Genomic DNA, 14,729 nt, shown 5'->3' on the forward strand with positions numbered 1-14,729 from the left:
TGCTTTGCCTGTTTTCTTTGGAGCAAACTACAGATAGTAAAAAAATAAATAAATTTCATTTTCTCACTCCTTGTAAGCCTAATGGGCTTACAAGACATCTATACAAGACATCTATAGATTCATCCCACCCATCCATCCATCTAGGGACTCTGTTGATCATTGGAAAGCTAAGAGAACACACATTGTGGATTTGAATGGCTGTTCAATTTTTATTTTGCACAAACATATGAATTGCAAATGTCCTAGCAAACATTTCAGAACAATCTTATCGCCATCAGTTTGGCATTATTGTCCACCAGTTCATAATCTAAAGTAGTTTTTGCAGTGTTCTTCCTCAAATCTTCTCATTCTTGATCGCATACGGAATCAACCATGCAACCCTCTGGAACAGCAAAAGCGAAAGAAACGGTCAAAAAAGTTAATATCAGCAACAGAGTTCAAATCTTAAAAGTTGCTAAGTTTGAAGACCCCTGTTCAAGTTCTCTTGTGTCCCTGTCTGTTAATAAACATTTTTGCCCTGTGGGATCTATTAATATCCTGAAGGAAAATGATGCTGGTTTTTTTTAGAGCTATATTAGCAACTTGTGTTGACCCTAAAGTTCCTCTCCGGGCTGAAGTGGAAATGAAAACTTGAAAAGAAAAAAATAGGTTGGCTACAGGTAATTCTTGACTTACGGCTGCGACTGAGTCCAAATTTTCCGTTGCTATTTGAGGACAGTTGTTAAATAAGATTTGCCCCATTTTATGATCACCCTGCCAACAAAAGTCCGTATAGTCAAGACCATGGTTTTCCCAGTTGCAATGTATGGCTGTGAAAGGTGGACCATAAGAAAGGCTGAGCGCAAAAGAATGGAGGCCTTTGAACTCTGGTGCTGGAGAAGACTCCTGCGAGTCCCCTGGACTGCAAGGTGATCCAACCGGTCGGTCCTAGAGGAGATCAACCCCAACTGCTCTTTAGAAGGCCAGATCCTGAAGTGGAAACTCAAGTCCTTTGGCCACCTAATGAGAAGGACTCACTGGAGAAGAGCCTGATGCTGGGAAAGATGGAGGGCAAGAGAAGAAGGGGACGACAGAGAAGGAGGTGGCTGGATGGAGTCCCTGAAGCAGGAGGCGTGAGCTTCAATGGACTCCAGAAGATGGTAGAGGACAGGAAGGCCTGGAGGAACGTTGTCCGTGGGGTCGCGATGGGTCGGACACGACTTCGCAACTAACAACAACAACAAAATGATCTTTTTGGCACAATGATTAAAGGAATCTCTGCTTGGCCACTGGCCCCCATTGACCGGCATTTGCAGTGTCCCGCAGTCATATAACCATGATGGACATTTTGCCCCCAAACCAACATTTACTTCTGATAACCTGCAAATACCCGCCAATAGCAGTGGGGTGGCTTTACGCCTGCTGGGTTCACTTAACGACCGTCGCGAAACATCATAAAATCAGACGCCGTGTTCGCTTCACGGTCCACTTAAAAAACGTCACGATCCAGGCTTACGATGGAATTGAAAGAGAAAAGCGGATTAGAATATTTTGAAATCTGGGATAAATTGTACCATTGGTGGGAATCAAGGAGGACCGTTAGGATTATAGATTAGCGATAAGGTGGAAATATATACATTCCTAGGTTAGCAAATAGAGAAAATGTACTAAGTATTGTATAAAAAGTTTATATTTATAGAGGTAAAGAATTGAATGTAAGAGGAGAAATAATTTGATAGAAATGTTCAAACTGGAACGTTACGTCATGTCCAATGTTTTCTTTTTTTTTTAATTGTATTATAAATAAAAAAACTTTTTTAATTAAAAAAAAGTCACGATCCCGGACTCAGTGACGGACGTAAATCGAGGACTATAAATCAAGGACTACCTGTATTTTTTTTGTTAAAAAAAAAAAAAAATCCGGAAGAAGGTTAGCATGTGCTCACCGTGATTGCAGCAGATGCCAGAAGCAGCACAGGTTCCCCCGTTGCTCCCGCACGTCTTCCTTCCAGACTCGCAAGGGGTCGGGAGAAAAATTTCTTCCTGGCATCGCAAAGTTTCCGCTGTGCCAAAGTAACAACCCAGATCTTCTCCGCAACAGATGTTGGGCCCGAAGCAGTGGCCTCTGTTCCTAGGTCCGCAGGAAATGCACTAGCGAGAAAAATCAACCTTCAAAAGATTAGTAAATGTTATTTCATAAATATTTAGTACCAGGAGCTCAACATGTCTGTCGTTAAGGGAGACATTTGTTAAGTGTGTTTCGCCCCATTTTGCGACCTTTCTCGCCTCGGTTGTTAAGTGAATCCTTGCCGTTGTTAAGTTAGTAACCCGGTTGTTAAGTGAATCTGGTTTTCCCCATTGAATTAATAATAATAATAAATAATAAAGTTGGAAGGGAACAATTGACTAACGGCGAATTTGGCATTGACAAATTCACCATTAGTCAATTGCAAAAGGCGACCTTCCTAGGAACTGCTTCCATCCTGCGACGATATCTGTAATACCATCAAACATCCACATCTGCCTATCCCAGGTCCTTGGGAAGGACTCGATAGGTAGACAAAATGCCAAATCCAGTCTGAACATCTGGCTGACTGTGCGATGATCCATAATAATAAAGTTGGAAGGCACCTTGGAGGTCATCAAGTCCAACCCCTTGCTCAGGCAGGTAACCCTACATCATTTTGGACAAATGGCTGTCCAGTTTCTTCTTAAAAACGTCCAGTGTTGGAGCATTCACCGCTTCTGGAGGCGGGTTGTTCCACTGGCTAATTGTTCTAACTGTCAGGAAGTTTCTCCTTAGTTCTAGGTTGCTTCTCTCTTTGGTTAGTTTCCATCCGTTGCTTCTTGTCCTGCCTTCCGGTGCTTTGGAGAATAGCTTGACTAACTGTCAGTCAGAAGATCGCAAAAGAGGATCACGTAACCCTGGGATACTGCGACCATCATAAACGCAGATAAGTAAAAGAAGTAAAAGAAACAATGATAACATGGGCAAAGAACTCTGGATATAATATAGAATTAGAAGACTGGCAAAAGTTATGGGGAAGAAATATTAAATTAACTAGAGCAGTGGCATATAAAGAAAATTCACATGAAATGTTTTACAGATGGCATACGACACCAGTGAGATTAGCAAAAATGTTTAAAAATACTTCAACTAACTGTTGGAAATGCAAACAAAGACCAGGCTCTTATTATCATATCTGGTGGACGTGCCCTAAAGCAAAAAAGATTTTGGGTTAAAGTACATTTACGGTTGGAGAAAAATGATAAAACAACAACAACAAAAAAAAGAAATAGACTTTAAACCAGAATTATATTTTTGTTAGGAATAATAGGAGAATAATTATAAGAAAGATTGCGGATATTTAATACCACACGTACGAATGGCAGCAAGAATTGTATTTGCCCAACGTTGGAAAAATGAAAACTTACCAGCTGAAGAAGTACTAATTAAGAAAATTCTAGAGCAAGGGTAGGCAACCTTGGCTCTTTTATGGACTTCCAGAATTCCTGAGCCAGCCATGCTGAGGGGAAAGGGAGAGGTTTCCATGCTGAGCCAGGCTGGCTCAGGAATTCTGGGAGTTGAAGTCCACGAGTCATGAAGGGGCCAGAGTTCCCCCATGTTCTAGGTTGCTTCTCTCCTTGATTAGTTTCCATCCGTTGCTTCTTGTCCTGCCTTTAGGCCCTTTGGAGAATAGCTTGACTCCCTCTTCTTTGGGGCAGCCCCTGAGATACTGGAAGACATGTCCCCCCTCGTCCTTCTCTTCATTAAACTAGACATCCCCAATTCCAGCAATTCCGTTCCTTATATGTTTTAGCCTCCAGTCCCCTAATCATCTTTGTTGCTCTTCTCTGTACTCTTTAATATTCCTATTTACTCTTGAGAGAATTGATTCTGTTGTCTATCAAGAATCCATCAAATCTGAAACCTGGCTACCTCTATACCCATAATTCCGCACCGCAATTCCCTGAGTACCTACCTTTCTGACTTCCATATCCAGAATGGATCTCTTCCCTCCAATGGGACAGTTCTGGATGTAGCAAGCCGAAGAAAAAGCGAGCAACGAAAATAAGCAGAACACCAACATGTTGTAAGACATCGTGACAACCACGGCTGGTGGTCTTGTTGATAGGATTGCCCTATTGTCTGGATTTCTTCTTGGTAGCCACCAGCATTTATACAGCTGAGAGGTCTACGTGGGTTGGGCATCAGCAGCCTGGTCTGTGTCTCATAAAATTCACAACGCATTCCTGTCCATGCCAGTGGCCTCATCTAATGCGCCAAGGTCGCAGGCGTGAGGTGAGTAAAATGTGGACAATTTGCAGTTGTGCGTTTTTCCTCCAAACTAGGGGAAAGAGAGGGCAGAGACCGAGGCTCCAGAAGTCATGGACGTCATTGGGGGATGAGCAACTGGATAGTTGTCTTCATATTTTCAAGAGTTCTCAGTGGATTAGTATCTTCTTTAATGAGACCACACTTTGACCATGATCTTCAGTTTTTTAGGAGATGGGATTTTGGTTCCCCAAATTCTCAACCAGGACGACCAAAATAACAAAAGAACGTGAGCAGCGTCCTGCTGGATGGGACCCTGGCCTTCTCTAGTCCAACAGTTTGTTCTCCCAGTGGCCAACCAACTGCACCAGAAAGCTCATCAATCTCCAGCAGATGGCCACCAACAGCTCTTGATTGCCAGAACTTCCGTGAATCGGTCTACCCATTTTTCAAGCTGAACCAAAGTGGCAACTAGCACCGCCTCTCATGCCCTACGATCCTTTCCTTGGGATTTCTACAGCCAGATATTTGTGAAGCTGGATCCTATTCATGTATCAACTGCGTGGGACAAACATCGCAATAGTTAAAAAAAACAGGATCCCCGGAAACCGTCAAACGCCACGATCTCCAACCCTTAATCTCTACGGACACCGACGCCAAATAGCACCAGTTCGATTGGAGCAACACTAAAATCGTCGGCCACGCTACCATCCGCCACGCTCGTGAGTTCGTTGAAAGCTGACACACCACAAGACATATCAACTTACAACTAGCCTATGAAGCCCTCAGAATCCAAATCAGCCAACCTCCACCCTCATATATCAACTATGTCTTTTGCAAAATGTGTGTTGCAGATCCCAATCTATCATACTGTGGGTGATAAAAAAAAAGCAAAAATAAGTTTACAAAAAAACGTCGGTAGGAAAAATCAGAGGCACAGCTATAGAACAGGTAACATCTGTCTCAATAGTAATACCTTGTGATTTATGTGTCCTAATACAGAGGACCCCAACCTTTTGGGCACCAGGGACCGGTTAAGTGGAGAGAGGTTTTTTCGTGGACCGGAGGGAGTGTGATTTTGTGTTCTGCCTGCATCCTGTGGATGGGGCTTTCCTTGTTTGTGCAGACCGGTGGCTGTCATGTGCGGCCCAGTACTGGTCCACGGACCAGGGGTTGGGGACCCCTGTCCCAGTGGACCACACCTTAAGTATGAGCCAGCCATGTGCTGCAGCTGCCAAAAAAGCCAATACGATCCTAGGCTGCATCATCACATGAAGTGTTAATTTTACAAGGCCTTGGTAAGGCCACACTTAGAATACTGCATCCAGTTTTGGTCACCACGATGTAAAAAAAGATGTTGAGACTCTAGAAAGAGTGCAGAGTAGAACAGCAAAGATGATTAGAGGACTGGAGGCTAAAACATATAACGAACGGTTGCTGGAATTGGGTATGTCTAGTCTAATGAAGAGAAGGACCGGGGTGACATGATAACAGGGTTCCACTATCTCAGGGGCTGCCCCAAAGAAGAGAAAGTCAAGCTATTCTCCAAAGTGCCTGAAGGCAGGACAAGAAGCAACGGATGGAAATTAATCAAGGAGAAGAATCAACCTAGAACTAAGGAGAAGCTTCCTGACAGTGAGAACAATTAACCAGTGGAACCACCTGCCTCCAGAAGCGGTGAATGCTCCAACACTGGAAGTTTTTAAGGAGAGACTGGACAGCTATTTGTCTGAAATGGTATAGGGTTTTCTGCCTGAGCAGGGGTTGGACTAGATGACCTCCAAGATCCCTTCCAACAACATCATCATCATCGTCGTCATCATCATCATCATTATTATTATATTAGCGGGATAGTTTCAAAATCACAGGAAGCGATAATACCACATTGTACCGCGCTAATGAAGCCACTCTTGGAATATTGTATCCAGTGCTGGATACCATGATACACAACAGAGACTGAGGTCCTAGAAAGAGTGCACAGAATGGCAATGAAGGTGAATAGGAGTCTGAAGGCTAAACCAGTCAAAGAACAGTTGAGGGAACTAGGTATGTCTAGCCCAGGGGTAGGCAACCTTGGCTCTTTTATGACTCGTGAACTTCAACTCCCAGAATTCCTGAGCCAGCCATGCTGAGGGGAAAGGGAGAGGTTTCCAAGCTGAGCTGTGCTGGCTCAGGAATTCTGGGAGTTGAAGTCCACGAGTGATAAAGCAGCCTAGGCCTAGGCCAGAAGTTGGCAACCTTGACTCTTGTATGACTCGTGGACTTCAACTCCCAGAATTCCTGAGCCAGCCATGCTGAGGGGAAAGGGAGAGGTTTCCAAGCTGAGCTGTGCTGGTTCAGGAATTCTGGGAGTTGAAGTCCACGAGTGATAAAGCAGCCTAGGCCTAGGCCAGAAGTTGGCAACCTTGGCTCTTTTATGACGCATGGACTTCCAGAATGCCTGAGCCAGCCATGCTGAGGGGAAGGGAGAGGTTTCCAAGCTGAGTCAGGCTGGCTCAGGAATTCTGGGAGTTGAAGTCCACGAGTCATAAAAGAGCCAAGGTTGCCTACCCATGGGCTAGCCTAACAAAGAGAAGGACTGGGATGACATGATAGCAGTTTTCCAGTATCTCAGGGGCTGCCCCAAAGAAGAGGGAGTCAAGCTATTCTCCAAAGCGCCTGAAGGCAGGACAAGAAGCAACGGATGGAAACTAATCAAGGAGAGAAGCAACCTAGAACTAAGGAGAAACTTCCTGACAGTTAGAACAATTAACCAGTGGAACAACCTGCCTCCAGAAGCAGTAAATGCTCCAACACTGGAAGTTTTTAAGAAGAGACTGGACAGCCATTTGTCTGAAATGGTATAGGGTTTCCTGCCTGAGCAGGGGGTTGGAATAGATGACCTCCAAGGTCCCTTCTAACTCTATGATTACATTTCTAAATTCTTTCCTCCGAGCCAGTGTTGAGGACCACGAATGAGTAATACCAACTATTAACTGGGGTCATATATATACGGGGTTGAATCTGTTTCTTTTCCTTTCTTCTTTGACCTTCATCAGAGTCCGTTGACCTTTTTGCAAACTCCTCAGCTCCGGACAAGATCTGGAAACACTTAACAATATTTGCAAGTTGGATTAGTAATCTGTCCATTCCTGTTTGAGATCAGCTAATTGTCTGGAACGTAACCTTCGGCACTTGATGTCTCCAGCTTTAATATCGGGCACTTAAGCAAGACCCAGGTTGCGAATTGCCAGGTCAAAGGACATTTTCAGCTCAGCAAGAAGGACAATCAGCAGAGTGTTCCCAATAATGAATATTTTAATATTTAAATCAGGGCTCCTCAACCTCGGCCGCTTGAAGACTTGTGGATTTCAACTCCCTTAGAGGACTAGATGACCTCCAAGGTCCCTTCCAACTTTATTATTATGGATCATCGCACAGTCAGCCAGATGTTCAGACTGGATTTGGCATTTTGTCTACCTATCGAGTCCTTACCCAGGACCTGGGATAGGCAGATGTGGATGTTTGATGGTATTACAAGTATCGTCGCAGGATGGAAGCAGTTCCTAATAAGGCCGCCTTTTGCAATTGACTAATAGCGAATTTGTCAATGCCAATGGTGTTCAAGTGGTGCTCCAGTTGTTTTGGGATTGCACCCAAGGAGCCTATGACTATTGGTACTACCCTTGCTTGCTTTTGCCACAGTCTTTCTATTTCTATTTGTAGGTCTTTGTATTTTGTTATCTTCTCCAGTTCTTTCTCTTCTATTCTGCTGTCTCCAGGCACTGCCACGTCCACTATCCAGACTTTTTTGTCTTTCTTATCGACAATTGTTAAGTCTGGGGTGTTATGTTGCAGGTGCTTGTCTGTTTGAATTCTGAAGTCCCAGAGCAGTTTAATTTTATCATTTTCTATGACTTTCTCTATTTTATGATCCCACCAGTTTTTGCTTACAGGCAAATGATATTTTTTGCAGATCTTCCAATGCACCATTGTTGCTACTTTGTCATGCCGTGCAATCTTCTTCTTCTTCTTCTTCTTCTTCTTCTTTCTTCTTCTTCTTCTTCTTCTTCTTCTTCTTCTTCTTCTTCTTTCTTCTTCTTCTTCTTCTTCTTCTTCTATTATTATTATTATTATTATTATTATTATTATTATTATGCTATTCAGTTATTCTGTTATGTTCATATAACCGACTTTCTATGTAAAGGGAAACTTCACTTTGTACTTACCTTGGATGAGTTAAACTACAAAATATTGTAACTTTTGAGTTCCAGGTTCCCTCTTTGCATGACAGAATGCTTTTGAACAGGAACACTCCCAATAAATCCTAATCAAATGATCTTCCTGTCCCGGATTGCTTAATAGTGCGTGCCGGAGGCAGGAGGTGAGATCCAGATTTGGGGAACCATTTCTCCTTGCTGGCCCCTTGCCTTCCCTGCCCCCCCATTATTACTAGCCCCCTGCCTTCCCTGACCCCCCATTAGCTCCGCTCGATTCCTCTGGCTGGTCCCTTGACTTCTATGTCCCCCCATTTGCTCTGCTCTGTTTCTCCTGGCTGGTACCCTACCTTCCACGATCCCATTAGCTCTGCTAGATTTCTTCTAACACAAATGAACAGACACAAAAGGACAGAAAAGCAGAGTTAGAAGGGATCTTAGAGATCTCCCAACAGAATAAGAGAAGGGCCCATGGAGATCTTCCTGCTCAGACAGAAAATCGTGTACAGACATATGGTTAAAAATCTGCAGTGTTGGAGCACCCATTTATTTATTTATTTATTTATTTACAAATATTTATATGCCGCCCAATCCCAAAGGACTCAGGGCGGCGTACAAAATTAAAAACAGTCGTACAATAAAATAATCCAGTCATACCGCAAGTCCGATCATGTCCTGCCCCCCCCCAAGGGACATCAGCCCCAGGCCTGCCGGAACAGGAGAGTTTTAACGGCTTTCTTAAAGGCCGGCAGGGTGGGAGTAGTTCGCACCTCGGGGGGAAGTTGATTCCACCAGGTCGGAGCCACCACAGAAAAGGCCCTTCCCCGAGGGCCCGCCAGCCGACATTGTCTGGCCGACGGGACCTGAAGGAGGCCCAATCTATGGGACCTCACCGGTCTCTGGGAGCTATGCGGCAGAATGCGGTCCTGTAGGTAACCATGTCTGGTGGTGGGCCGTTCCCCTGATTAATTGTTCTCACAGTCAGGGAGTTTCTCCTGAGTTCTAGGATGTTTCTCTCCTTGATTAGTTTCCATCCATTGTTTCTGGTCTTTTATTGTTAATTTCATTTTTTTTTGCTTATAGTAATTTAATTAAGTGTTATAATGACAATCATAAAAACTAATGCAAATTGAAAAAAATGTAGGTACTCCTTGACTTATGACCCCCCACCTTGTGGACGCAAGCGGTTCCACTGAGTAATTGTTCTCCCTGTTAGGAAATTCCGGCTTAGTTCTAGGTCCGTGGTGGCGAACCTATGGCACGGGTGCCAGAGGCGGCACTCAGAGCCCTCTCTGTGGGCACGCGTGCCGTCGCCCCAGTCCTGGGCCTTCAGCTGGGTTTTATAAAACCTTTTCGCTTTAGGCCTCCGCCGCCGTGTGCAAAAAAAAAAAAAAAAAAGGTCCAATCAATCAGTCAATTTCAACTTCTCACGGGGGAAAAAAAAGATCTTGCAAAGTTGGAATTGATTGATTGAACTTTTTAGTCCCACCCAGCCTGCCGTGACCACCGCAGCCACGCCCACCCAATAGGCCACACCCAGCCCATGGGCCACACCCACCCAGCACCCGAAGAAGCATCAGTGGGTTTTGGGTTGCAGTTTGGGCACTCAGTCTCTCAAAGGTTTGCCATCACTGGTGTATACCATAGATTCAAACCTGAAAACACTGCCATCTACTGGCTAAATAAGTAATTGTTCCTCAGTCTTGACCACTTTAAGATGTGTGGACTTCAACTCCCAGAATATCCTAGGCAGCATACAGGTAGTCCTCAACTTACGACCACAAGTGAGTCCCAAATTTCCATCGTCAAGTGAGACAGTTGTTATGCAAAGTCAGTGGGGAAGCCAGATTCGCTTCACAACCCTGTTACTCACGGAAGAATGGCAGTGATTCACTTAACGACTGCAGTGAAAAAAGTTGTAAAATGGGGCAAAACTCACTTAACCAAACTCAGCAATTGGGCTCAATTGTAGTAAGTCGAGGACTACCTGTACACCCCATAGATCAGGGGTCTTCAAACTGGGCCCTTTGATGACTTGTGGACTTCAACTCCCAGAATTCCTCAGCCAGCCTCCATTTTGTTTGTTAGATTTAAGACACGAGTCTCCAAACTTGGCCCTTTTATGACTGGTGGACTTTAACTCCCAGAATCCCTCGGCCAGGCATGCTGGCTGAGGAATTCTGGGAGTTGAAGTCCACTCCTCTTAAAGTCTATATCAGGGGTCTTCAAACTTGGCCCTTTTATGACTTGTGGACTTCAACTCCCCAGAATCCCTCAGCCAGCCTCCATTTTGTTTGTTAGATTTAAGACACAAGTCTCCAAACTTGGCCCTTTTATGACTTGTGGACTTCAACTCCCAGAATCCCTCGGCCAGGCACGCTGGCTGAGGAATTCTGGGAGTTGAAGTCCACAAGTCATAAAAGGGCCGAGTTTGAAGATCCCTGTCATAGATCATAATGAAATTTAGCGGAGGATGTGTGCAATTGAATTTGTTATATCTTGTCTGATCTTTCTTTTTCTCTCCATCTCCCCATTCTCACTCCTGGTTTCTCCCCCCCCCCATCCCTATAAATACCATCATTGCAGCAAATGCCAGGCCCATCGCATCATCCACCACAGGGCTTCCCACCAGCCTTGCAGGGAAGAGGGAAGGACGTCTCCTTAAAGCAGTGGTTCTCAACCTTTTTAATGCTGCGACCCCCAACCGGTCGTAAGTCGAGGACTACTCAACTGGTCGTAAGTCGAGGACTACTCAACTGGTGCAGCACCGTTTGCAGAATGGGACTTTTGGCGGGCTCAGCAGGGCAGAGACAGCCTGGACAATCCTATTGGCTTTTGAAAGCCAATAGAATTAGACTCGATTCAAGAGAGTCTATTCTATTGGCTTCCAAAAGCCAATAGAATAAAAGGGAGTAGCATAGCTAAGGAAAAGGGGGGGAAAATGGCGGACTGCGTCGTTTGGCGACCCCCGTGAAATGGTTGTTCGACCCCAAATGGGGTCCCGACCCACAGGTTGAGAACCACTGCCTTAAAGAAACTCAGCTTGGCTGAAGGCCCACCAAAGCAGTCTTGGTTTCCCATACAACAGACATTGGGCCCAAAGCACTTCCCACTGTTTCGAGGGCTGAAAGGGGTGTACTAAAAAAAAGATAATGAGGAATTTAAAGAAAACAACATCTGGAGGCCTACGCTCCTGCTAAGCTGTTGTAGCTCCTTCCAACGGCTAGATCCCAATACATTAAGGTAAACTGCTGCTCACCCTGGAGGCTCCCTAAACAGCCACCTCAGGAAACCGGTGTCCTGTGCACTGTTGTAGGACTCTTTTGAAAGAGTCCTGGGACCTTTGAATCACACAGCGAAGCAGTTCTGACAGCTTGGAATGCTTACACCAAGGACTAAGCCCGCTAAAGAGGTACACTGCAGAGAAAGCTAAGGTGGTAAAATGGAAAATTGCAAGCGATAGGAGGAGGAGGAGGAGGTGGAGGAGGGTGTAATATATTAACTGCCTTAATTATAGAACTAATGGAGGTGTACATTGTACCGCTGGTGGAAATGGTAGATAAAGGATTCTGTGCCACCAGCTGGTTAACTTTGAACATATCTGCAGAATGACACATTAGTACGCATTAGAATGGAATGGAATGGAATAGAACAGAACAGAACAGAACAGAACAGAATAGAATAGAATAGAAATAAGAATGAAATAGAATAGAATGGAATGGTATAGAGTGGAATGGAATGGAATGGAATAGAAAGAATAGAATAGAATAGAATAGAATAGAATAGAATAGAATAGAATAGAATAGAATAGAATAGAATAGAATAGAATAGAATAGAAAAGAAAAGAACAGAACAGAACAGAACAGAATAGAATAGAATAGAATAGAATAGAAATAAGAATGAAATAGAATAGAATGGAATAGAATAGAGTGGAATGGAATGGAATGGAATAGAATAGAATAGAATAGAATAGAATAGAATAGAATAGAATAGAATAGAATAGAATAGAATAGAATAGAATATGGAAAATGGAAAATGGAATATAGAATATAGAATAGAATAGAATAGAATGACAAAGTTGGAAGGGAACCTGGAGGTCCTCTAGTCCAACCCCCTGCTCAGGCAGGAAACCCTAAACCATTTCAGACAAATGGTTGTCCAGTCTCTTCTTAAAAACTTCCAGATTTTTAACCATTCAGTCGTGTCCGACTCTTGGCGACTTTATAGGCAAGTGATCCCCAGGATGCCTTGTCAAGCACAGATTCTTTCAGTAGTTGAATGTTCATCTTTGTATCAGATTGATGTTATCATGCCAGCCTGCCCGTTCCTTGTCCCTTCTGCTTGTTCCATTAACCATTCCTAGCACCATTGCCTTTTCCAATGAATTTGCACGCATGACATGGCCCAATGGCTAAATGACATATGACTAAAACATATGAAGAACAGTTCCAGGTCTAGTTTAATGAAAAAAAGGACTAAGGGTAACATGATAGCAGTCTTCCAATATTTGAGGAGTTGCCACAAAGAAGAGGAGGGGGTCAAATTATTCTCCAAAGCACCAGAAGGCAAAACAAGCAACAACAGATGGAAGGTAATCAAGGAGAGAAGCAACCTGGAATTAAGGACAGAGTTCCTAACAGAGAGAACAATTAACCAGTGGAACAGCTTGCCACCAGAAGCTGCGAATGCTCCAACCCTGGCGGTTTCTAAGAAAAGATTGGACAGAAGGGTACAGGGTTGGACTAGAAGACCTCTGAGGTTCCTTCCAACTCTATTATTGCTCTATCACCTGTGCATGGAGGGGGTTTACCTTTCAGGCCACCGGTGTGGTTTATTGACAGAGCTAGCTGGAAATTAAAGGTTGGGTTACATACAGACTGTCAACGCTGCTAACATCGGATGTTCTTGCTTTTGACAACAGCAGCCATTTTCTCTATTGCTTTTAGAATTAGTCGATGCTGGGAGAGGGAATGTGGATGAGAGTCCAGCTAGTCATAACAATAATAACTCAGCCGTGGGAGCCCAAGGACATTGGGCCCAGAGCTGATAGTGTTTTGGCAGGGAATTTAGATTTTGGTTTCAGCTAGGTCAGGGGTGTCAAACTCAATTTCACTGAGGGCCGCAACAGCACTGCAATTGCCCTGGAGGGGGGTGGGTGGGTGTGGCCAGAGTGGGTGCAGCCTACTGGGTGGGCATGGATGGAGTGGGTATGGCCTACTGGGTGGACGTGCCCAGTTTGCGTCACGTGTGCCTATGGGGGCCTGGGCAGGAGTGGGACAGATCTGAGGGTCTCTGGCAGAAGGGGGTGGGACTGGGGCAAGTGCCAAGGAATGGTCCACCGGGGCAAGTGCCAAGATGGCCACCACAAAATCGTACATTGGCTCCCAGCCGGCCTGGGCCAGGGCCAAGGCAGCGGGGGCCGTTCCATCACTGTTTCCAGGATGGCTTCGCGGGCCACATGAAACCACTTCGCGGGCCGCATCCAGCCCCCGGGCCTTGTGTTTGACATGTCTGAGCTAGGTAGTGCCAATACTTTGTTTCCTGAATGAAAGATTCTTTAAGGTGAACAATGCCTCGAAGTTCTTTGGAAGAGTTTCATCTGTCGGAACCATGACCCAGACAAGGAAAGGAGAATGAGAAGGAAAACTATGAAATTCTTCCTTAACCAAGAAGGCTAGAAGGGTAAATTCAAACACCTGGCCTTCTCCACCTTACCTGTCCAGTACCTGGATGTGGCAGAGGCCATTTTCCTCCTCGGCGGAAGTTCCTAATGGAGCAGGTTGAGGACAAGGTGAGAAATCAAAAGAGAGACACTGCAAGGATCCCGGCAGGCATCTTAGAAAACTTGTCAAACAGGTGCTCCTGCCATCGTGCTGTTTGCATCTGATTCCCGCCTATTGATGTTGCTTGGAGCAATGATGCAGAGTTGTGTAACCCTCCCTCCATGCTTGCTAGAGGTAGGGGACGGTCTGCCCTCCTGCCTACCCAGACTTCCCACCCTTACGATGCCGTAATTGTGGGATTGCTGGGAAGGCAAGCAGCTAGTACAGTACTTTCTGTATCTACTTTCCCACAAGAAAAGGGATTTGTGTTTCCTCTCCTTCCCGATGGGCTTGACACGACAATCCATTTCTTATCATAAAGGATGCTTAAACCAAACTGGTTGCACAATGCAGGATTTATTTATTTATTTTTAATTTAGAACTGGTTTTGCACGGAGCATTTCCATGTTATTCCGTTATTTCATTTCATGGGTTATAGGTTTGGCTTACATCCAC

The 14,729-nt window shown here is 44.7% G+C and overlaps 1 protein-coding gene and 1 long non-coding RNA gene across 2 annotated transcripts in view; both read right to left on the reverse strand.

Moving 5' to 3' along the window:
* Window positions 1-294: 294 nt before the first annotated feature.
* On the reverse strand, window positions 295-4,082 carry OXT (oxytocin/neurophysin I prepropeptide). Its single transcript, XM_039368410.1, has 3 exons — window positions 3,963-4,082; window positions 1,926-2,130; window positions 295-382 (listed from the first exon to the last, which is right to left on the reverse strand). The coding sequence occupies exons 1-3, from the start codon at window positions 4,080-4,082 to the stop codon at window positions 345-347; spliced, it is 363 nt and encodes a 120-aa protein (XP_039224344.1). The 3' UTR covers window positions 295-344.
* A 10,532-nt stretch (window positions 4,083-14,614) lies between these two features.
* The window catches only part of LOC120319499, a 4,231-nt gene continuing 4,116 nt past the window's right edge, over window positions 14,615-14,729 (reverse strand). The window contains exon 3 of the long non-coding RNA XR_005559775.1: window positions 14,615-14,729. This exon is cut by the window's right edge and continues 50 nt beyond it. This is a non-coding gene — a long non-coding RNA (uncharacterized LOC120319499).

Source organism: Crotalus tigris, unplaced genomic scaffold, assembly GCF_016545835.1.
Source record: "Crotalus tigris isolate CLP2741 ecotype Arizona unplaced genomic scaffold, ASM1654583v1 scf7180000020772.518028, whole genome shotgun sequence".
In the NCBI taxonomy this organism is placed as follows: domain Eukaryota; kingdom Metazoa; phylum Chordata; class Lepidosauria; order Squamata; family Viperidae; genus Crotalus; species Crotalus tigris.